Source organism: Dromaius novaehollandiae, chromosome 5 (assembly GCF_036370855.1).
Source record: "Dromaius novaehollandiae isolate bDroNov1 chromosome 5, bDroNov1.hap1, whole genome shotgun sequence".
NCBI lineage: Eukaryota > Metazoa > Chordata > Aves > Casuariiformes > Dromaiidae > Dromaius > Dromaius novaehollandiae.
The window spans coordinates 25,603,558-25,628,870 of record NC_088102.1 but is presented as its reverse complement, the minus strand read 5'-3'; the positions used below and the strand labels follow the sequence as shown (position 1 = coordinate 25,628,870).

At 39.7% G+C, this 25,313-nt stretch overlaps 1 protein-coding gene across 3 annotated transcripts in view; it reads right to left on the bottom strand.

Moving 5' to 3' along the window:
• SPTLC2 (serine palmitoyltransferase long chain base subunit 2) overlaps positions 1-25,313 on the bottom strand; it is a 78,687-nt gene that overhangs the window by 30,017 nt on the left and 23,357 nt on the right. For all 3 annotated transcript variants that reach the window (XM_064512252.1, XM_026120329.2, XM_026120330.2), the window contains 4 exons: positions 22,269-22,362; positions 19,230-19,335; positions 18,179-18,398; positions 16,255-16,381 (listed from right to left, as the gene is read on the bottom strand). In XM_064512252.1, coding sequence (XP_064368322.1) covers positions 16,255-16,381; positions 18,179-18,398; positions 19,230-19,335; positions 22,269-22,362 — 547 coding nt within the window. The remainder of the gene's footprint in view (positions 1-16,254; positions 16,382-18,178; positions 18,399-19,229; positions 19,336-22,268; positions 22,363-25,313) is intronic.

The following is a 25,313-nucleotide window of genomic DNA, read 5'->3' as shown; positions in this document are numbered from 1 at the left end:
AGCACTTCTAGGCTGACATATCTCAGACACATCTGGAAACACATCTCCACAATACTGGATACTGGAGTAACTCAGAGAATTGGATCTTGCAGTGTAATTAAACAAGTTACACAGTCATACATAGTGCAAGCAAATGGTACCTTCACTTTGATTGATGCAAAAAAGCTGGACAGATTTCATTATATATTAAATAGTCTCCAGAGCTTCAAACTGCCAAATTAAATGCAGCAATTACTTGAACGCTCAAAGCATTTTTCTGAGTCTGCTTCCAAACCAAATCTTGACTTTCAGCTTCCCTTTCTTTCAACAGTACATATTTAATGAAGTGGTTTCCTATTTTCACAACGGCAGAACATTTTGTTCATCTTGGAAAGCCAGAATAACTATCAAGCCTGGGAGATTAAAGGCAAGCTGCAAGCCTACATATGACCATTTTTAGGAGTTGCATATATCACAATAGAATGAAAATGTTCATGTAGTTTCACATCTAGGATGGTAACACACAAAATCTGTTGAAAGCGAATGGAAAGATGGGTTAGCCCAGCTTACTGTTTAGTGATCCTCTACCAAGACCGAATCTGTACCTTTTTTCCTCATGCAGCGGTTGCCCAAGGAGCGCTACTCAGATTCTGTTTTATCTTAAATGTGAATTACAGCATTAGGAGAAAAAAAATATTTAAAAAAGCATGATAGAGGAAACGAAGAATAAAACAATTAAAAGGTACCTGAAATTTTGCACAGATCTCAACTGACTTGTGTTTCCACTCATCAGCTCCACTAGCTGCACTCTGTAGTGATGATGGTTTACCACTCAGAAGACTCCAAGTAATCAGAAAGGGCAAAAGACAAAGCACAAAATCTCTTATTCCTCAAAGAAGCACAGCTATGTGTATGAACAAAGTTACATAGGGAAAGAATAAGCTGTCTTTTGTTCTATATGAGCAGGCAAGGGTAGGTCTTACCTTGGGAAAGCAGTGTCCATCCCCACCAGAACTTAGTAAACCTTACTGAAAATACTGTTTTTTCTTTCTTAGTGAAAACATCTAATGGGGGCACAATGCAGTGGAGACAGCAAGTAAAGAGTTCCCACAGAGACAAAGATATAGCTCTATTTTTACTATGGCTTAAACTCTTCTCAGAGTTTGAGCATTTCTTGTGCCTTGTGCAGCAGCCCTCAATGGAGATTTTGCTGGCTATCTGCAAGTTCATAGAGGCAGGCATGCAGCAACTCAGGCTGAGTGCACAAAGGGGCATGTGAGAGAAGTTTCCAAGATCCTTTTCAAGGTAATGGTCATGGTTTCTGTCTTCCAATACATGCCTATTACGTATTCTCATCTTGATAATGAATTATCTATACTGTTCTTGTTTTATACAATATTGTTCTAACTCTTCTGTATTATACAGAGAGTCTACTACAAAATCTTCTGTTGAGATCTCCACCAGCTACAAAGCATTAGTGCTGCCACTGCTATGATAGTGAGGGAAGTGGTGAAAGTCATACATTACATTGTCAGAAACCAGATGATTTGTCAATCGGCCAAAGTCAACTGGAGCCATTTGCCCCTACACAAAAAAAATACTCTTTCAGAACTACCAGTATGAACTAACGCATGATACTTGGAAAAGGAAACCAAAAACATTAGGCTACACCATAGCACAGATGACCACTTGATAAGTAAGTCAACAGGGCACAGCCAAGAGGTATGGTACGTTCAGAACCTTCGTCTTGATCAACTTTTCTACTATAAGTGACTGAAGTGATATGAATTGCAAATTTACACTGTATCAGATCATGTCATACAACTCTAAGGACAATCATGCCTGAATAGTTTTGCTGTAGGTTTTACTATGGCTTTTCCTTCTAGTTTGTATTTTACATTTTCCAAATAATCTGAACTTTCTAAAGCCAGCAACCAAATTAACCTATTTTATTAATTTTATTAAAAGCCCTAGTCCCTCTTTCCATACGGACTGGTATCTGCATTGAGATGTCATTAAATGAAATAAGGGAAAAAATAATGCACAATGCACCAGTAGTCAAATTTGCTGAGCTTTGTAAAATGAACTTCAGTACAGTCATGGGGAGTCCAGATTTTTTAAGGCTTCACTTAGTGTGCAATATCATGGATTCACAAATTAGCATTATTTTAAAACACCAGGTATTTTCAGCAGTGTGATACCTTAGCCAATAACTCATCCTTGAAATTAGTCTATGTATCCTTCCAAATCTCTCTCATTTAAAATATTCCTTCATGCTAGGAGCAACGTGTGACTCTTCAGTACAGCTGAAAGACAGTACTATTTGTAATTTAATATAGAAACATTTCAGCTGTCATAATACTGGGATGATTCCTATGCAAGTCTGGCATTTGAGACATGCAGTGCATTTATCACTTGTGTGTACACTGTTCTGCCCTTACATAGGGTCTATCAGGTTGCCTGTAATGCAACCTGATGCACTGCCCATAATACTCTCTCCCACACATTTGTCCTCAAGCTGCTGAAGAGATTGTTGGCCCTCTGGATTCAGAGCTTTTTAATCTGACCATTTCTTTGTTCTACAAGAGACCATACAGTTGTCCAGAGTTCACAGCTAAAGGGACATCAACCAGCCTGTTCTGGCTGTGAGCAATTCAGCAAAATGCATGTGGTTACGTACATGAGCCTTTTAACAAGGTATTAAGAACCACTGGGTTGGTAGCACAGTAACCCTCACAAGGTTTAAACTTAAGCTGCAGAGCTTTCCTTTTGATTTTAAAAGCTGCCCTTTACCTCTGTATAGATAAGACAGTGACATGCACAGGGATACTGAGCTGTTACAATCTCAGGGTGTCTATGTAATAATTACAGGAAGCAATTTGCTAACCTCAGGTAGTCTCTGAAGTCTGCACAGGAGGGCCGTAGAGAAGAGAGAGGGATTATTCAGCAGAACATACACTCTCTTAGGCCTGCCTCCACAAAAGTTCTGCTGGACTGATTCTTCTGTCAAAACCTGGAAATACCTGAGCTGCCAAAACTCTTTGAGGCTAGAGACAATATTCAAGGACTGCAGTGAAACAGACTTGCCACATCTGAGTTTTATCTAAGCCTAACATATAAAACGCGTCAGAAGGCAAAAGGCATTACTTTGCAGAAGTCTGAATAACAAATCAGCTAGCGCTGTATATAAAACAAAACTATACAGCTATGCTATTTAGAAAACAAATCATAATTCTCATTTACATTTACACAAGCTTTTATTTTATGTAAGAGAGCATGCAAACTAAAATGAAATGCTTGCATTGTTTACTGTGAGCAACCCACTGATTTTAAAGTTACAAAAATAACAAATAGTAGATCCATATTGCATAAGTAATCCATATGAGCTAACCATGTAAAAGAGAACCTCATCCCAAAACATAATGCCACAAACTTGCAATTTATTCTAAGAACTCAGGCTCAAGAGATGAGAAAGCATAATATAGTCTTGCCATTTCTCTGCATATTCAAAATGCATTGCATTAAAAAAAAAAAAAAAAAAAAAAAACTTGCCTTTTAAAGCCTCAGGAAAGGACTTCCTGCCGACAAGGTTGCTGTTACCAGATTCTTTAAAGACTGTTAGAGTTAAGTTCAGCTGTTGGAGTGCTTTTTTATTCATTTTTCAGTAGCAACAATGGTCTACCAGCTCAAAGTCAGGCACTGCAAAAATAGTGACTGTCTCTAGTTTAAAGTTTGCACAACAGAGAAAAAAAATCCTATGCTGTTCATGCGTTCAGTGCTACTCTTTATAGGAAATCCAGTTAAACATAAGTAGGAGAATTTATGTCTTTGGTCAGAGAGGATCTTGCCCAAGGCCAAAGAAAATCATTGCCCGCTGTGAATGGCTGTCAGAGACACAAAGGCCCCTTTCCACTTAAAGATGTATTCAAAATATTGCTTGGTTTGATAAAGCTCATCAAAAGCTATCCATCAACACTATTTTACCACAAAAAAAAAAGTTGTGTGTGTGCATGCATGTGTGCATGTGCACACACGTGTGTGTGTTAGTAAAAAAAAAAAAAAAAGACTGAACATAAAATTATTTCATATGCAAAGGATTGCACAGCTCCTCATGGGACCAGCAACTTATGGTCTTGTACCTGATTAGACTTATCTCCTCTGATACGTTCAAAGACCTGTAGAACATGCTGTAGTGGGAGACTAGTCTGATGAAGGGATCCAGCAGGGAGGATTCAGCATCTTAACTACATCTCCCATAAGACACCACAGTAACTTTTCACATAGAGCTTTTCCAGGGTTGAATTTCTGCTGAAAGAAACTCAAGTTCTCTCTAGAATATTATAGCTAAGTAGAAAAGCTATGTAGATAGGATAGGCCAAATAGCTGGCCTGTGAGAGAAAGCAAGAGCAACACCACACTAGCAGCTCAGTTTTACTCTGGCATGGGCCAAGGGATCTGCTGAGGAACAGCAGCGTTGCCTCAGCTCCCCCGCCCGGGGATACTCAAGAAAGCAATTTGTGAAATATAACAAATAGGGGTAATAATTTTACATGATTTTTTAGTTTTATGTTTAATTCATGTCCATGTTTAATTATACCTTGTTCACTGGATCTGCATTATTGTCACATAGCTGAAATTCGTTGCATTCTTATAACTACGAATTATAGTCATCTTTATTTCGAAGTTGAATATAAAAAGCACTGGTTCAACTGAATCAATAATTTTAAAGAACAAAATTAGAACTATTGCTCCAGAATAGAAAAGTTAAGTTTGTGTTGCCTGGGTACATGTATTATCAAAGTCTGTATACAAACTGCTGAATGGATTTGTACGATTGGTGTTAATACTGCTGACACATTAGCACATGCAGTTGTATTATTGCATTAAAGGTATAATCATGAAAACATATTCAGAGTCATTGCACAGACAGCTATAAATATCCTGCTTGGCACTAATTCTTGTGACTTACTGAGAAGAGAGAGAGAGAGAAGAAATGTGTGCTTATCAGACTATTCTTTTGAACTCATCATGGTGTCTCCACCACAGAAGTCAGAAACATGAAAAAATTAATACAGTTTCAACAGAACTTGATTTGCCAAGCTAATGATATTCTAGAGAAAAGTAGGTATTTTAAAGCTCTTATTTTCTTTTTTATTATGATACCTTGGACATCGGAACTCAAAAAGCACATCTTTGCTCTTAAAATCTCAAGAATAAGACAAAGCATCAGTGAAGAAGAGATAGAAGAAAACAGATTCAAACCTTTGTACAATGCGAATGGGCTGGCAGGCCTTCATGACAGAATGAGAAGTCACAGAGAGCAGGAACATCAGGAACACATACAAACACCACATTTCTTTACAAGCTAAGGAATGTGCAAACTTCAGCAAAGCACGTTATAAAAGGGATGTTTATAATCTACTTCCATGGAGACAGTTCAGTAGCTTTACAACATAGAAACAATGAGCATGAACTATATTTACCATCTGTTTTAAGCCAACTGTTTTTCTACAATGGAAGCCAGTATCAAAGCTAACTGTTCTTTTGGATTTTATTTTTGGAAAATCACAATGCGAGGAAGAAAAAAATGCTGTTTGCCTGTATATTACAAGAGAAGATCATGAAGGATGTAGCCTCTTCATACTTTTCAATCAGGACATATTACAAATAACTTAGTGGTCACCTAGCTTCAGCTAACATTACTAACTGCCCATACTAATTGCAAGATATCACAAAAACATAAAATACCTGACAGAACCAGAGAGACTGTCATCTCCAGCTGAATACTTGTCATAAGAACAGCAAGAAAGCCCACTTCCATGTTTTAAGACAGTTATAGTAAATATGCAACATAACAAAAAGGAAATGTTCAATATTAAAGACCTATTCAATTTCAGCTTAATTGTGAGAAGAAAAAAAACAACAGCTTTGTAAGAAGAAATCCTTCCATCTTTGAAGCACATTTACAGTGGTAGCATAAAATCTGCTCTCAAGGTACCCACCTCAAAAAGATAAAAGGCAAATAACATCTATTGTACTAGCATATATAGTTAGCATGAGTTCTGCCATGCTACCATTGTTATGCTGGAAGACATCCCATATTATACAGCCTAGATGTCCTCCATGCATATAAGACCAGCCCACTAGAAACACTGCAGTAAGGCACACTTCCTTTCCAGCCAAAAGTATACCAAAAAGCTGTAGCACACATCTAAATATACCCACCACCATAGTTATTCCCCGAATACTCTTAATGCTCCAGTTAAATAGGCCCGCTCTACACAGACAATGACCTACATACCAAAACCAATGGACTCAACCAATACATTAGCGTGCAATCACCACAGTCAGTGGGCTATAAGCTACAATCTTCTTCTTCTTCTTTTTTTTTTTAAAAAAAGGAATTTTCTCCAAGGGGAAAAAAAAAAGACCAAAAAGATATCCAAGCACTCACACTTAGGAGCAGTTATTTTGTAACTCCAGCAACTGGTCTTTGAGATGCTAGCTTCTCTATGGATCCTGTCTAGCTTGCTATAAAATCAAATTTTTGACTGCATTGTTTTTCTAGTTTCATATTAAACCTGTAGAGAAGTAGAAAGCTATACAATACCCACAACCCTTTTTCTGTTCTTCTGAAACTCAAAACCAGTTCAGCCAGACAGAGGAATTTGTACATCAAGAAAGTCACAGAGTATGAGGTAGCCATGATAGGAAACAGTTCTTCAGTGCAGATTAATTGAAGATAACTGGCAAAAATCCTCTCCCTCATTCCCCCACCAGATGACAGAAGAAAAGAAGTTGCAGCTGCATCAGCCACTGTACTGTTTGTAACTATGAAATCAGATGAGAAGTGTGCAAGTCCATGAAAGTATTTGACAAAGTCGGTGGATCAATCACATTCCATGTCACCACCCTAGAAGTTTGTGTCATCATCATTCCTGAAGCAGTCAGAATAACACTTCAATTCCAGCAAAGCAAGGCTTGATATTCAGTAGAAGTATATTAGATATCTGTAGTGTCCAGCTATGGTTGAAATAGCCAGTAATCATTTTAATCTAAAAACATACAGATAGAGTTAGTACATCCAGTCTCTGAACTGGACAGTGAGCAAGGCTGGGGGGTGGGGGTGGGATGTGTTTAAGTATCTTAATCTTTGGACAACTTCTTTGGGAGATTTCAGTCATAAATACTGGAGTACACTCTTCTGACCAAAATGAAGAGAAACTAGCTTTATAGCGAAGCTCTGACCAGTTACTGATGTTGTAAGGTGTTATGAGAACAGTTTCATCTTTATCCTAGCAATCTGAAAATTGAGGGAAAACTGGTGGACAGACCACTTTTACTAACAGCCTTTTGGTAGGAGGATTCCTTAAGGGATAATACGGAGAATCAACAGGTTAGTCCTAAATATCTACTTTTCCTCAGTGGTATTACACTTAGTCTCATGGAATGGAGCACAGTAGCTTCCAGAAGTGTTTTTCTCCAACATGATTTTGATGTAGCTCCCAATGTTGCTACAGACATTACCGAACAGAAGTAGCAATGGGAGAGGCAGGATGTTGTGCGCATGTACGTGCTTCTCACCAGTCTGTCCTGGAATTAAATAATTTATTATTTCCACTAGGAAGGAGCTCTTTATATGGAAAAGTTCATGTATGAAGCCACTGTGAATTTACAGATAGCATCTGAATCTGAATGTAATCTTCATCTTTTTGGTGAAAAGCTTGATCCATTTCCATAAGAGATTCTGTACAATATCTCAGATCACAGAATCGTTGAGGTTGTAAAGGACCTCTGCAGATCATCTAGTCCAATCGCCCTGCTCAGGTAGGGTCACCTAGAGCACGTTGCCCATGACTGTGTCCAGACGGCTTTTGAATATCTCCAAGGAAGGAGACTACACAACCTCTGAGCAACCTGTTCCAGTGCTCGGTCACCCTCACAGTAAAGAAGTTTTTCCTCCTGTTCAGACAGAACTTCCTGTGTTTCAGTTTGTGCCCACTGCCTCTCGTCCAGTCACTGAGCACCACTGAAAAGACTCTGCCCCCATCCTCTCTACGCCCTCCCTTCAGATTGGTAAGATCCCCCCTCAGTTTTCTCTTCTCCAGGCTGAACAGTCACAGCTCTCTCAGCCTTTCCTCATAGGAGAGATGCTCCAGTCCCTTCATCATCTTAGTAGCCATCCGCTGGACTCAGTAGCTCCCTGTCTCTCTTGTACTGGGGAGCCCAAACCTGGACACAGTACTCCAGATGCAGCTCACCAGGGCCGAGTAGAGGGGGAGGATCACCTCCCTCGACCTGCTGCCAACACTCTTCCTAATGCAGCCCAGGATACCATTGGCCTTCTTGGCCACAAGGGCACATTGCTGGCTCATGGTCAACTTGTTGTCCACCAGGACTCCCAGGTCCTTCTTCACAGAGCTGCTTTCCAGCAGAGTAGGTCAGCCCCCAGCCTGTACTGGTGCATGGGGTTATTCATCCCTAGGTGCAAGACCTTGTACTTCCCTTTGTTGAACTTCATGAGGTTCTTCCCTGCCCATTTCTCCAGCCTGTCAAGGTCCCTCTGGATGGCAGCACAGCTCTCTGGTGTATCAGCCACTCCTCCCAGTTTTGTATCATCAGCAAACTTGCTGAGGAGGCACTCTGTCCCTTCATCCAGGTCACTGATGAGTAAGTTGAACAAGACTGGACCCAGTACTGACCCCTGGGGGACACCGCTAGCTACCTGCCTCCAACTAGACTCTGAGCCACTGATCACAACCCTCTGAGCTCTGCCATTCAGATCTCTCATTTGATGTCAAAGATGCTTATAGCTAAGAAATTCAGCTCACAAAGCTATTTGATTACAACCAAAGCAAACCTGCAGCCATGTTGGAGTTACCTGTATCTGCCTGTACATCTGTTACGCCAGCCATATTTGTCCTTCTCCGGTGATCTCTCAGATTTACCCTGAAACTCTGCAGTACTTTCAACAGGAATGATGTTTAGCTTTCTCATGTAGTAAGTTGTATTTGGCATGCAGCACCTGGTAGCCTGCCACCTGGAACTGCAGTGAAGTGGAAGAGTAGGCTTTGTGCCCGGAAAGGCCCAAACCCTGGAGGCCTTGTCTTTGTTGTGACTTTTATAGACTTGCTTTTCCTGCGCTGCTGTATTTTCCAAGGATCCTGGAAAGTTCAAAGCTGTGCTTGTAAAACCCACAATTGTCTCCACAATGCCAGGTACTGAACAAAGGAAGTTACTTGTGAGGAATGTAACAGTAACCCTGGGAGAAGCACAGAAATTATTTTCAGTAAAGATTGGAGGCACTAAACTTTTTGCTTCCAGCTCTTGGTATAAGCAGTTGTTAAGACATCTTACAAGCTGGCAGCCAACATGAACTTGAAAAGTATGTATCTACTGAAATCTTTTCCCCACATGGACAGCCTTGTACCTACATCTTTTTCACTAAGCAGCAGTACTACCTCAGGACTAATAAAAGCTCACTCATGACAGCGAGAAGCTCTACAGATTGATTTACCCTGTTCTTGACATGGTAAATTGGCTTGAGTTGAACCCTACTGTTGAAGCTAGACTGCAATGGAACCTGAACAATCCCATTTAAAGTTGTCTCAGATCTCTCCACTGGTCACATCCTTTCAAAACATACATTAATTAACATGCACATTTTTCAGACAGCTGTTCCCCTCAGAGATGGAATCTGTCCTATCTAAGAAAATGTATTAATTCTGGGACATAAGGAAACATCTGCACACCAGTAAAAGTTAAAATGCACACATTACATTACTCATATGAAATGGATGTCATGGATTGACCTGGTGCCAGTCACATTTTATATCAGAACCCACTAAATTGGGCAAAGATATTGGTCTGTGAGACCCCTGTAGGTTCATGTACCCGCTCACAGTCCACAGAGAGGGGTTTAATTACAAACTGTTGCTTGCTTCCAAAGAAACTAGAAACAATTACATTATATGCACTTCACAGAATGAAATTTTTCCATGTGTCTTTAAATTACAGACACTATTGTGATACTGGTATCAGTTTTTATACGTAGAAAATTGCATCAGTTGCCAGGGCTGATGACAGGAAGTGGTGCTTAGATGAGCCATTCAGGTATTTCCAAAACTTCTGCTCTAGGACGTTACACATCACGTTAGGAACCATGAACTCACTTTCATGCTGACCAAAAGACAGAGCGCACATCATCTCATCTGCTCTTACTTCTGTTCAAATAGTTTACTTTAGCATTCACATTGATCTATGAACATCTTAGAAAAACTGATGTTAACAACATATGCTAGTTAGCTGCTACTCAGTGTTTTTTTACTTTCTGGATATGAGCAGCACACTAGAAACATGCTGTAGAGAGGTGGCACCTCAAGTGTTACTGAAAGTACAAAGCAATCTACACATTTAAATCAAATGTAACATAAGAAATTAAGAAAAACAAAAATACTTCAATGAAGCCACATTCCTGAATTGTATTTCTACTTTGACAGATCAGTGTTTAGGCTATGTAGATCTGGGATGACAGCTCACACCTCAGTAGAAATAGCAAGAGCTAGAATGTTACGAGAACAAAGTGCGTGTACAGTTATAAAACTTTATGAGCTCTCACATAAACACCACTGTGTTGATTAAAGTCCAGAAGAAGAGGAACTGAAGAACTCTGGCATTCCAATGCAAAACAAAGGGTACAGCTCTGTTAACATCTGTAAACACTCTTCAAAGCACCAAAGGCTGGAAGAGTTCTCTTGCTCAGCCCAGGTTAAAGCAATTTTTCTGGAGGCTTGCCATGCTCTGTGGGAGGGAGGTAGGGGTGCAGCAACAAGCTGGATTTAAAAGATCCCCAGCTGGAAGCACAAATACAGAGAGTGATGTTTAAAACTGTCAGTCCCCTGGGGAGAAGCAGGAAATTCTCTTTATGACACCCAGAGCATTTGTTTTTCCAACAGTTCCCCAGCTCAGCTTGAGATTCTCAAGGGCAGTAACTTTGCTCAAATTAGTTTTGACTGGTCCCTGGGTTCCCAAGGTGATAATTTAACACCTCATTAACAAGTGCATTATTGGAGGAAATTCAGATGAACCGATTTTAATGCTAATTGAATGTTTTCAACTCAGCCTGCACAAGAAGGACATAGGACCCTGTCTTCTAAACAGCTGAATGTGTCAATTCTCTGCCAACACTGCTGTACATTCTTATTCCCTGTTGTTTATAATTAGTTTAACTACCTTTGCTGATTCAATTCATAAGCTTGTTGCACACAGCAATGTCAAGACTAGAAATCCACTTCTGGTTTGTTTGTTTGTTTGGTTTTTGTACTGTTATAACAGACTAATAGTAATCAGCTACTAGCTCTTCACAGCTGAGCCCCTCAAATGAAACAAATACTATCAAACTGTGTGCAGCTGACTAGCCTTCCATGATCAGTCATGCACTTCTGATAGTGTGGCTAGGCTAGCCTATGCCACTGCCACCTCCACTGCTTGCCACATTAGAACTATGTAGCAAAATCCTTGCTTTGTGTGCAGTGCTCAAGGCAACAGTCATATTAAAAATTTATGCGTCACCTTGTGCAAGGTCTCTCCACAACTTTTTCTAAAAATATACATGCCATTTTAGTACAGCACTGTGATTGGGTGTGGGATATTTGCCTCCTGAAAGCAAGATAGGAAACAAGGAAGTTGTTACAAACATCAACATGTGTAATGACTCGTAATCAAGTTAACGCCCATGAACCTGGAAGGAAGTAGTTCACCTCTTTTACAATCATTAACACACTGTCGGTTTTAGTTCAAAGTCCGAACACTCCTAGATTTAAGGCTCAACTTAAGCATTTAATACACAGGACAGCAAGCTACAAGTTTCATTTCTGAAGGAGATTAATCTTTCCAGGTGCAATCACTCCATGAAACAATCCTAGGAAGAGATCAACGTCCCTAGCACCGTTTCATCTTGCATGTTTTGATTCGCCAATGCTGCAGTATGATGACTGACAATTTACTCCCATTTGCCCTCAGCAATGTTATCAAGGGCAACAAACAGGCTTGGTCCTGAATTGCAATGATACTAACTGGCCTCCAGCTGCCCAGGATATATTACTAGCTCTTCTGTAAGTGGCAGAAAGCAGTCAACAGGATTCTTAGTCCTGGTGAGTTTGAGACAGTGAAAAATCCAGCTTTCAAATCAAACTGAACCACTGATTCTGGAAAAGTCACTGAGATAGGCTAAGTAGTTAGTATCATGAATCCTAACAGTGTCTAACATACCAGGAGCCCCTGACAAACACCAAGCTGACTCACTTTCCCACAATTTCAATTTATGTAACCCAAACACTGTATGAACAGCAAGAATCAAGAATCATACACAACAAGTCTCCTGAGTCCCATTCCAGGCAACATTTCATCATCCTTGAGTATACTGATTGTGACCCCAAAGAAGACTGTTTATTGTGTCATTTTTATTACTGTTAAAAAATAAGCCTTTTTTTAAAAAACCTACAAAGCTATCTGAAGTGCATTCATTTTTGTGACTGAACACAGAAGAAGAGAAGCATCCACTGAAATGCTGTCAAACATCCGCAACATTTGTTTACAATTCAACCATAAAGACTTAGAAGTGGAAAACTAGCTCCAAAAATTGGCTCTTGTGGAAAGCAGCCTTCTCCTCCCTCCTCTCATCCTACTCTCCCATAGTAAACCCAAATGTGATATGGGAGATATCCACGCATGTCATCACTGGAGGGTTCCCATCAGACATGTCACATGCTCAGTATGTTCACCCCTCGAGGACTACTCTTTTGCAGAAATGTTCAAAGTGATCGGAAATTGAGTATGCTTTGTCAGGACTGCACAATGGTCTCCTAGTCAATTACACCTAAGAAAAGTAACACAAGGCAATATCGGATAGCGATCTAGCAATGGGCTAATAACGCAGAAGATTTTGAAAAGCAGTAATGGAAGCACTACTTCCAAGAACCAGTACGTGGGCCTGCCATGACTTTGGCAGATGGACTAGTTTCTGCAGCTTGAATCAAGGGGCAAGCAATATTTGTATTCCTGATTCAATATGTTTCCATAACTATGTCTTTAGAGATATTGGGGCTTGCTAGTCCCTTTTGTGTATCAACAATACCTAGAACTAACAGATTAGTTTGAACAGAAATCAAGATGCAAAAGAAACCACTATCTCAATTTAGGCAGCACGTTTGTGTGCTGTCCAGTCATTGCTACACTATGCTCTCTGCAAACAGCCATTCAGCTTTTCATAGCATCTGCATTTTGTCTGTGCCACCTCTTACTAATATCCTATTTAATCACTGGCAGCTTACTAGAAAGATCTGAAAGGAGATATTTACTTTTCTTTTTAGTTATGTAAAGTTTTAGTAACTACAACGCCTTATGTTGTAAGTTTAGAGCCTCCAGATGTTTCATTAAATTGAGAAATCCACTGAATATAGGAGAGAATTAACTTATTCTTGCAAAATACAAAAAAACTCCCCAGCTTTGTTCCTCAAAAACTAACTACTTACTATTTACTCCCCAACTACAGGCCATCTCAATTCGACTTCATTATTTCCACAAGGGTTTGATGTCGTGGAAGATGGCAACTTTTACAAGTAGTATGTGGGGAACAGAAGCAAGCAGACAAAAAAGCCCAAAAAAACCAAAGGCCAAAAAAACAAGCATTCTTGAGGCCATTAAAAGATTTAGCTGTGGCTCAAAACACAGAGTTGGAAGCTAGCAGTCTACTGTTCTGATTCCAACTCCATCAACTCCTGTGCCCTTGCAAAAATCATTATCCTACCTCAGTTTTCCTCCATCTGTTAATTAGGCTTGACTGCTACTTTAAGCGCAGTAGGATGTTTATAATACACAGTCACTTTGGAGGTGTTTGCCAGTGACCCAATTTGACACTATTTCTCTACTTGTTTGCTTTCCACAGCTATCACCTCTCACCAGCATCATTCTATTTCAGACTTGCTTGTAATCAAAGGAATTGCAGACAGTGGCTCTTTAGAGCCCCACCCATAATCCCACAGAATCCAAACACAAGTTTTTCTGCCAGAGCTGTTAAACAAGGAAAAGACCTTGTCAATGCTATCACTAAGCAGCTGCTCAATCCACACAATTGAACTTCAGCCAACCTCACCAAAGAACAAGTCTACAAAGTAATACTACCTTTAAAGACTTAAGAAAATAAAAAAGATGCATAACAGGGAATAAGCACTGTGCAAAAAATAAGCAGAAAAGCACTTTCCAGCAGGGATCATCCTATCAAGTGCTTCTCCTAGTGAGGGTTGACTTAGATGCTTAGACAGTAACACTTTCATGACAGCTGAAGAAGTTGTTTCTGAGTATTGGCTGGACTGGACTTTGGCTATCCAGTTGTTGCATCCAGCACTGCTGAAAAGCACCAAAGTTCACAGAGAAATCTGAAGTACAAAGGCTTCCTTGAAATAAAGTATTTTTGCCATTTGAAAGCTGTGTTATTTTGCAATACAAAGAATGGCTAGGAATTCTGGCACTCTTTAGCACTGAATTAGGATGTCGTTTGACATGCATTTCAGTAAAACAACAACGACAACAACGACAACAACGACTTCTTTAGTTGAAGGTTATTTTTTGCCAGATCAGTTCCCGATCAGGTTCGCCTTTCAGCTCTGGGTGCTTATGCCGGCATAATGGCAGGAGAACAGCCTGGAGTGGAAGTTGCTTCCGTTCTCATGGCTCAAAGGCGTATCAAACCATAGTCTCAGAAAGGGGCAAAACTGCCTTAGTTTGAATGTTCCAAATAGAAATCAGTTACACATTCCTTGCTTCCCACTTCATTAAGCAAAACAGATACTGGAAGAAACCCAACACAAGCAACGCTTGAGCGGACCACAAAATGTTGGCAAATAATTAGCTAAAGAGAGCTCAAATACTTTTAAGAAGGTAGCAAGACCCAGCCCACTGGCACAGCTTTTCACGTAGTTTGAAGCTGGGTTAATATCTCTTCTGGGAGAGCTAGTGGGGACAACTCTTGGCAGGTACAGGTAACTCGCATGGAACACTCCAGAGCACTCAAGGCTAGCGTACATGCAGACACTACTGCCCAGGGGTACTTGCCACAGTTAGGAACAACTTCTGTTTACAGTCACTACCAACTGCTATTGCTGAAACTCTATTCTCAGATAATGTAAGCAAACTGAATTAAAGCTGTTATAACACAAGAATTCCTGAATTATTTGTCCGGTAAGCTCTTTCACCATAGGAGTTATCTGTCAGGTTAGTTGGTCAGATGACCCATGTTCAAAAGCAAATGCAGTTCTTCAGTATACACCACCACCTTGTGGCCAGATGCCTGAAACTCCTGTAATTCAGTATATTCACAAGTTCGAATTCAATGAGATTCTGAACCAAAAGCCCCGGACAGATCCTGAGTGAACTACACTGTCATCCTGCATAAGCCGCTCAACTTTTTAAAGAACTGGCACAGAGAGCAAAGTATCCTACATGTAAAGTGCTGTACCATTTCAGTTTCAAGACAGCCTCCGTTTGTGATACATTGGCTATATGCTGAATACTATAACTAAAGGAAGCTACTAACTACTCACCAGGCAAAAGAGACGCACGAATTTGGATTCTGGACTTGGAACATATCAAGACTAGCATAGATTTCCCCTTCCTAATTTCTATCACAAAAAAAAAGAAAACTAAATCAACAGAACTGAACATGCTGAATACCTTCCCCAGGTGCATTAAGCTTGCTTATCTTGAAAACTGTCTCTAGCTTCTAAAGTGAAAAGAGATTTCTGAAACACTCCCATGTTTACTTCTAACTGAGGTGCAAACAGCAAATTATACCAGAGATGAAAAATCAGAAGCCTGCAGTAACCAGACAGGACTGTAAAATACACACAAAATACTCTGAAAGCAGTCTAAAAAGTGGGGCAAGTGACAAAGTAGAACAGAAGAAGGGGAGGAGAAAGAGGGAGGCTAGGAAAGCTAAATGTGGAATAAAAATCAGCATTAGACAATATTCTGTCTTATGTAAGACTAAGATGACTTACCTCTAGCTGGAATTTCCTTATACCGTTATTAGGCTGACCTCTCAAGTAGGACAGCCATGGTATCGGATAAGTAAATTGGCTCGTTGCTCCAGAAATTCCAAGTTTACATGGACTAACAGATAATTATGAATGTGCCCATTGAATGAATTTTCTGCCAAAGCCATAAAAAGGTTACGTTTGGCTTTTCCCTTTCCACATGCTTAACATTACAAAGACTCACCAAAAGTTGTACCATCTTCGCCCATAATACACTTCATGGAGGTGATGATCTGCTCCACAACAGGAGGTGACAGTGATGTTGCGTACACAGCACTGTGAGAATATGTCCTGAGGTAATCAATCAATTCCTAGCAAAACACAAGAGGCAATCAGACATTGCCTTGCCAGCACTCACAGGAACACTGTATTGTAGCACCCTAATCACAAAATAAAATGGGTCACTGCAGCAAGCCTCTTTCGAAGTCTCCTGGAATTGGCTAGGTAGCTCAAGGATTGATTTTACAGTGTAAGTAATAAATGCTTGAAGTGCTGACAGTTGGGGCATGACAATCCTGTCTTCTGTGTCACAGGGGAAGAATGTGTGATCAAAGACAAATGGCTAAGACATAGATTTGTTCTGCCAACAACACCAGCATTCGACTGTAACAAGGTGTTTCCATTACTCAAGCTGTGTGCAGGTCATACTTCAAGAGTGTTTATTACAATAGTGGGAATATACAACAAATGAAATAGTGAGGAGTAGGACCCAGAGGTGCTTACATACCACATTCAGCATAATTGTTTCCCCACAAAAGTCGCCAAACAAGGCATAGGTCACAACATTTACTCACATTTTTCAGCAAAATATAAATAAAGCAGCAGGTGTCATTAAAGAGTACAAGAACCTCTGCCTACCACTCCTGCATTTTCCTGCTAAACATACCTGCTACATTTGTTACAGGATAAAGGCAGGTCATATGGGAATGAAGGACAAACGTATAATAGATTTAGGCTGCTTGCTGTTAGCTGTAACAGAATCATTCTATAATACTCAGACCACTCCAGTAAAATACCATTACATGTACCCAGACAAATTGTTTTCTGCTACCATGAAATTAATAGGACTGCTCTGTAAATAGCACAAGCTGGGAAACGTATTTTAGGAATATGTGCAAGTGTTCAATTTTACGTTGCTGTCTGCCTGAAGTCAGAGTTAAATTAAAGGAGGTTGTAAAGTGGCTTTGAAATAAGCTAGGCAGGAAGATTTAAGGCCTGCTACTTCTGAAGCAATCTCTCAAACGCAGTAGCTAAAATACAGTTGTGAAAGACTGTTGGCTGATTCGGCTTGCACCAGGAGAATTAGACCTACTGGCTCAGTACATTTGGAAAAAAAATATAGTACAGTGCTTTGTTCTGGGGAAGATGTCCGAGTCATTTTAAACCAACCGCAGTAAACTCAAGAAGAAACATCTGCAAGCCCCATCCCCAGAAGGATGGGCTATAGTAATTGTCACTGTTCGTATCTAAAGCACTATGGTCCAGGCAAGCAAATGGTAGAATTTTACCTTGAAATAAAGGTTAAAAGCCTCATCTGTGGGGTACACTTCAAAATATGAGAAAGGAGACACATGCAATTGTTTATATCCCCTCCAAAGAGAGGATTTTGGCAAGGGCGACACTTTCTAGCAGTACCTTCCATTAGAAGGTAAGAAAGGTCAGTACCCAGAAAACAAGAAGCAAAGAAAGCTTCTAGAAAGCAAAGTCTACAAGCCCAATAAGAATCAGCTCCACCAAGCTTACCTACGAACTGGATCTTCCTACAGAAGAGGCTGAAAAACTTCAGTTTTTGGAGTTCTTCCTGCTAGACTCATTAAAAGGTAACATTACGAAATCCTCACTTCCTTGCTCCTAGCAGTTCCTAAAAAGATATTACGCCACTACCTTACATTCAGCAAATTGAGCTCATCGCTGACTGTGGGAATTATGAGGAACTTTTCCGGAGTAGGCTCTTCTGCATTGCACAGACTTTCACTGTACTAAGCAGTATGTAAAATTATGAAACAAATGGACAATCAGGGCAAATCAAGAAACAGAACAACTTTGAAATGCTTAGTGAAGCACCCCACCATGGGCCTGAAAGGGCTATGAGATTACCATCTTTTTACCTTCTTGCCTCCAATGTATCCTCCAGCAGCTCCAAAGCTTTTGGTGAATGTTCCCATCATGACATCCACATCTTCAGGATTGAGTCCAAAATACTCCACTACACCTCGGCCACTGGGACCCAGGGCACCTATACTATGAGCCTCATCAAGGTACAGGTAGGATTTGTACTTCTTCTTAAGGGCAATTACTTCAGGCAAACGGACTATGGATCCCTCCATACTGTTGGAAAACAGAAGTTTTGAGTTGATTTAATTGTTGCGGCCTCTTTATAGAATCCAAAGCCAAACTTTTCCTTCACTTCCTTTCAGTGATTGCGGCCACTTGCAAAGTTTGTTATACACATTGCTTTCTGCAGAGAGATGAAAGGTAACTCCTCTCTGCACTTAGGGCCCAGACTTCCATATTCTACCTGTTTAACATCTCTGGGATACTGACATACTGACTAAATAGTAGCAGCAACAGTGAGTCAAGGCAAAGGAATGTGTTCAGTGACGATTTTGTACATGAACTAACACTTCCACTCTCATATCAGTGTTTTTTTCTGACATCTACTCACCTATCATTTTTAGGTCTAAGAGCTGATGATACTCTCAGTAGTAGTACTCCAAAACGCTCCATTTTTGTGCTGAACAAAAATGATAGCTGAACTATCATTTCAGTGCCTAACACAGCTAAGCCTATGACATACTGCTACTAACCCTCAGAAAAACCATTTGATCTGCACACTTCCATTCTCATGAGTATGACTGAGTGAGCAGAGAAAGAATGGAAGGGATAAAATTTAAGACCTCAGCTCTGATATAAATAATAATTTAGATTAATTCATTTCTACGACCTGAGCAGGATGTGGGAAGCATTCTGCAAGTGCCAGGTGCAGCTACAGTAAGTCCAGGATGTGGACATACATAGCTCAACTTAATTCTCAGATATGATATCCATGAAACAACTAAGAAGTGGCAATAACCGTAATTTGATTTGGCAAAGGAACTGAAATGCTAAGCAGCTAGATCTTTCTTAGAGAGTCTTGGCAATACAAAGAATAACTTGTACCTGTATATTCCTTCCACCAGGATAAGGATTTTTTTCCAGGGCCTTCGCGTACGAGGTTGCCCATGCACAATAGCATCTTTGAGCAGCTTCTCCAGGCTTTGCATATCTGCACCAGAAATTATTGTTAGATGGTATCAAGACAGCTTGAGTTTTGACATGACTAAAGACAGGAATACCCGCAAAAGCACAAACCACTCCAGTGTGAAGGTCAGACCATACGTAAGTCAATAAATACGGGCTACATCTTCATCTAGCGGCAGGACCACAAGTGAGATTAAAGGAAACTTGTGACTGTGTGAACTCCAAGGAGGAATTTGACCATCCTAAATTAAAAGCACAAGTTAGAGCATCAGGAACAAACAGAAAACCAGAAGGGGTGGGGGGGGGGGAGGCAACTCTTTGGTAGAAAGTGAGTAAGCAATTTAGGGAGCAAGAGTGTCCTTGTGGATACAAATAAAGCCAAAGAAGAGCAAATATGCTCAAGGATAATCAGCCAAAGATGAGTAGAACGCAGACCAAAGTGCAGAATAAGACAGGGAACAAGTGCTTATTTTATATTACTTTTGTCCAAAAGCTGAAGAGACTGGAGCTGTGAAACAGAAAGCTACTAACCAATGAAAGCAGAAAGGGACTGACCTGTGAAAAATAAATTTTTAAGGTTCATGGATACCATCAATGCAGGGAGAGCAGAGATCAGAGTCAAGGAGGAAAAAAGAAGAGCCAGCGAAGGAACGGGGGAAGAAGCTCAGCATACCGGAAATAGACAGAGGAAATTGTTAGTAGCAGTGTATTCTAAAACTTTACTAGCTTTGAGCACTTGACATGATTCTAGAAGGAAAGAAAGAGTCAGTTCTGAAAAATACGTGAAGAAAGGAGCAGAGATAGGAGTAATCAACACACAAAAACTAAAATGCTGAGCAAGAGACAGATAAAAACACTAGGATACAACAAGGAACACGAACAATCATGAAGAGAGGACTGATAGACAAGAGTAATTCTGCCAGCAAAAGGAACTGAAAACCAGAGAGCAAAACAAGTCAATTAAGAGACTGTTGGAAGACAGTTAATGCATAGGAAAAGACAAAGATGGAGAAGTCAGTGGAGTGTCTGTCTCCAAAAAACCTCTTCAGGCAGAAAGGGACAGGTTAGTGCAGAACACAGGAACAGAAACTTCTGCTCTGATCCATCAAGAAAGAGGAAAAGACTGGGAGCTAGACCTGGCCTTAATAGCAAGGATAAAGTGCAGAATGAGGTAGGAAAAAAACCAAACAAACATGGAGCAAGAATTTTTAAGAGGATCTTTCATTTTGTTCCATGGTTTCTAAAGGTCAGAACATGAATGAAGCCATCAACATTTCAGGAAAATAAAATGAATTAAGGCAGCACTGTAAAACAAGAGTAGGACTCAAGACATGTACATAAGTCAAGGGGTTGCACATCATTTTGATAGGCCAAATTTATAGCCTGCATTTTGCCTTCCTCTATCTCATGCTGCTTTTTTCAGCTTCTAATCTGCCACTCTATTCTATGAGATTTTTACAGCACCCCCCAACCTTACATTTCTAGTTTGTACTCCAGTCCCACAGACCTTCTAATCTCCCTCATCATACCAGAGCTTCTGAGCCCTTCTCATCATACCCAGAGCTGTGTGTGCTACCATTACTCCTGCAATAAATTTTAATATGTTGAGACTCTTCAACTGTAAGTATCAGAAAGATGAACAAAAGCATCATCATACAAAGATGGATTATCATGTATCAGTCATTTCAACAGCAGAACAAGTGGCTTTAATGCTGTCACTATGGTAGTTACAGGAGACAACTCCACAGCTGCTTTATTTCAGCCTTTTGGGATTCCAGTTCCACCGCTCCCCGCCCCAATCACTTCATAAAGAGCACACTTGGATTCTCATTTCTGATGCCAGTGTTCTCTGAAATTCTGGAACTGGATGCACCATTCAGAAGTATGCTTATATAAATGCAGAAGTTGAATACAAAGCTTTTGTGATCTGGGCCATCAACGAAGAGGTGCTGCAATCAGGATGGATGAAGAACAAAAAAATCAAACGTTACCACTAAACTCTACACTTCTTTCAGGAAAACTATTCAGAGAACAAGAAAGAGAAGATACAAAAGAAACAAGAAATGCAACAGAGGATCCACTATCAAGTAGCACAAGGAAAGGGAAGGAATTGCAGCCACCCCAAATTTTTTGTCACCACCACAGACCCATCTCAAAGACAGCAAGAGAGTCACTATGACCTCTGGGAGCAATACTGTAAAAAGATTATTTAGGAGCAGCTGAAGAATGGAGGTAGCGGCTTTACTAATTAAGGACAATCACATACCTCTTTCACTGAGAATAAAAAAAAGAAACTCTCAGTATTTTTATACGAAGATTATTCTAAACACTTCATTTGGAGGAAGCTGAAACTAACAAAGTGACAATTCCAAGTATTTCTTTCCAAAGAACGCTACACAAGTAACTCAATGAAATTAATCTATGCTGCGTGTCCTGAAACCTGCTTTGTACTACACCATACCAATGCATGGCTGTCTAGCATGGCTATGACATCCACATTCTTACATTTCTGTTAATATATGATCACATCAGCATTTGGTCCTAAACTTGGTCCCCAAACTGTGATCTAGACCACTACAAGACTGCATTACCATTTGACATGGCTTGTTAAAAAGAGTCTAATGGTGCTGAGCTATCCAAGTAATGCAAAGCCATGTTAGAACACCAGTATCCCTAAACTTCTCAGAGAGCAGTACGTTCCTCTTTCATATGCAGAGATGTAACAGAGCATAGCATCAGGATAAAAAGTGTTATTAGTTGAGAATGAACACATTAAGCAGTCTCCAGTCCAAGGTTTGCTACTACATTAACATCTTGGTAGCAAGTCTTCTGACCCTTTGGGCAACCAGCAATTTATTTCCTTGCAAGAAACTGTATTTCCAACTATTAGAAGATAGAAGAGATTGTATCTGATCTATAGCATCTGCAGAAAGGCAGAGTCCCCCATCTGATACTTACTGTTGTGCTTAAAGATTCGAATAGTTGCTCCTGACAGTCTTGCGCCAAGCACTAGTGATGCATGATTCAGTTCATCACTCAAAATCAGACAGCCCTGAATTAGAAGAGGGAAGAGGAAGATATTGAAAAGGTTATGTTTCACAGCCAAGCATACAACACCTTTCAACTCCAAATTGCTTAGAGATCATTTAAGAAAAAGAAATGAGTACTTTTTGCTATGTTTATAAGTTCTGTATAAAAAAAAATCCAATACAAATGCAGCTGGTTCAGGCTAAGAAATACTTTGTAGCCTTAGGATGGCAAATAAAAACCTCACGGCTGTTAATTTGAAGAATTACCTCTCTTTCAGTTAAAAAAAAAAATAATGCTGTACTGCTAAGTAAAATAGAGAGCAGAGCAGTCACAGTTCACTCAGCAAGTCTACAGTGTTGCTGGGAGATAGAATTCTGGTCACCCAAGTCCTAGATTAATGACCTAATCACTAAGCTGTACTGTTTCATACATTAGGAGGTAACCACTGAGTAAATCCTTGTGTTTACAGAGGTACTAAGAGGACTAATTTTCTTCAAAGATCAGGAGTATATAGGATTAACATACAGGAGACACTGAGCAGGAAAGAAAACTGAAGAGTGAAATTCAGAAGTTTTCTTGAAGCCCTTAAATGTTATATTGAATTTGTTTACCTTTATATAGAAAAAGAAAATATATCCTTAGACAAACACCAAACTGGGACATGTCTGTTTTGAGAGCAACAGTGATTCCAGGTCAATAGCTGAACATTCATTGCACAGCACTGCCACTGTGTTGTACAAATTCAGGAGTGCATACTGCGGGATTAACTTGTCAGAAAATGGTTAACACTCCTATACCACCTTGGCTCCTACTACTATGCAAACCACTGCAGCTCTAGAAGTGACCTTGGTAAGTTAAAAATCCAGAGAGCACATCGAGGTAGTGAAGACATGACTAAATACTTGGTCCCTCTGTTTCTCTTGACACACTGGTGGAGGGAAGATTCAAGAACATTTCTTCTCTGCAATGAGAGATACTAGGAGGGACTGTGAAAGGCAAATGCCTACAGTAACACAAGGAGGTACATCAGACAATAGGACTGTTTTCCCCACAGTAAAGGAAATTTTGCAGTAGAATCACATTGTATGTAGAAGTGTTCTACATCCCTTTCTTGGGAAGCTTGAGACTGGTTTTCCCCAGAAACCGCACTAAATCTGAAGTGTTCAAACTGGTGTTACAAGAAAGATTCACACTGCATATTTTAGAGACTTTGGTGAAATAAGCATGGACATCTCCAACTAGTATTTGCTCTTTGGAACTACTAAACAAGACAAGGATTAAGCATAATACATTGCAGTGCTTCACTTCTCAAATGCTGTTTGACAATACTATATCAAAAACTGAACATAATAATCCAGTATTAATAGTCCTCTTAAATAGTAGGAAGTAAGAAGTGACAGACAAAAAAAACTTACTAGTCTAGAAGAAGCTTTCCCATAAAAATGAGTAAGAGAGCATGGCAGAGAGAGAATTTTAAGAACAAAATGATAAGCGGCTTATTTTCACCCTCCTGTAATGGAAGGGGACATTCCATTAGACAAAAGAAATGAATTTAAAAATGAAGAGGAAGTAGAAAATCTAGTATTAATGATAATACTTTGGTTGCATTTATCAGTCTTCTCAAACTTAAGTTTGAGAGAGTAACACTAATTAGAGACCACACTGCCAGTATCAAAAGAAATATATGCCAATGAAGATAAGACTTACCATATGAATCCTACAAGGCAGACATGGAAACTGAAGTGAAAAACATGTTTTACTATGAAGTGCTGCTCGTGAACTGTGTAATTCAGTCCTGAGCACTTAATTGCACAAAGTGACTACATATGGATGTTCATTCACTGTTTTCTTATGACTAAAATAAGATCCTTCAACTGTTGCTCTGTTGCTCTAAGTCCACTATCTAACCTCCATCAGTTCAGAGCTACGATGAAAAGCCCTCTGCTAAAGACTGTACAGAATGTTGCTATTAAATAATTAAGTAACTATATTAATCGCACTTACTCCAAAACAGGAAGTTTGAGAACCTAACTTCCCCTCAAATGGCCTAAAAACTTCTGACTATGTAATCCTGATATCTCGCATTATCTGTGGTCTACATTCAGCAGACTTGGCAATGACTGTACTGTGCAGCCAAGAACTTGACTGTCAACAATGCATCTCTCCAGCTGAAAACGGCCAGGTGCAGAAAGACCTGTTTTTAGTGATGCTTTAACAGTGCTGAAATACAGCTTTCAGTCTATACCAACTATACTTGCTTTGAGTTTCTACTTAGTAGAAGCTCCTGTTGACAAGGCATAGTGAACAAAGATCAACTGGGTAATGCTGATGAAGCTTTTGAATTCTTTTTGCTGGCAATGCTGACCAGACTATGGGGTAGAGTTTGGTCCTAGGATAATCAAGTTATAGCTTTTGCCATTAAAAGAGGGTTAAGTAGCAACATAAGCTAAATGCCTAAGGATTTTACAGAGCAAAAAGGGAACAGGTAGTCAAGCACTACATATATGTGCATAGCTTTACTACGGTGGCTTGTATTTTAAGCTAAGTAATTGCAATGTGAGAACCCAGATATGGTATAGATAATAAATAGCTTCAAGTCATATAATTGACTATCAGAGTAACTCCTTCTGGCCAAGTGCAGTTGCCATTACCAAATACATTTGCTAAAACTCCAAAAATGCATGTTCCAAGAAGCTTTGTACCCAAAACGTACATAGGACAAGCAACTGTAAAATTGTTCACTAGCTACGGCTCTTATCTTCAGAAGAGGCCATTTTTTGTTTGGGGTATTCATGTGATTATAATGGCAATTCTAGTGTTATGAGGCAGAAACTTATTATTATTTACTTAAAGTGCACAAAAATTAAGTATGCTTATCACTAACAGTTCAGACCTGCTGTAATCCATTCAAATATGAAAAAAGTTATTTTATTACATGTGTAACTTATGTATACAGAAACAGGTATGTTACAT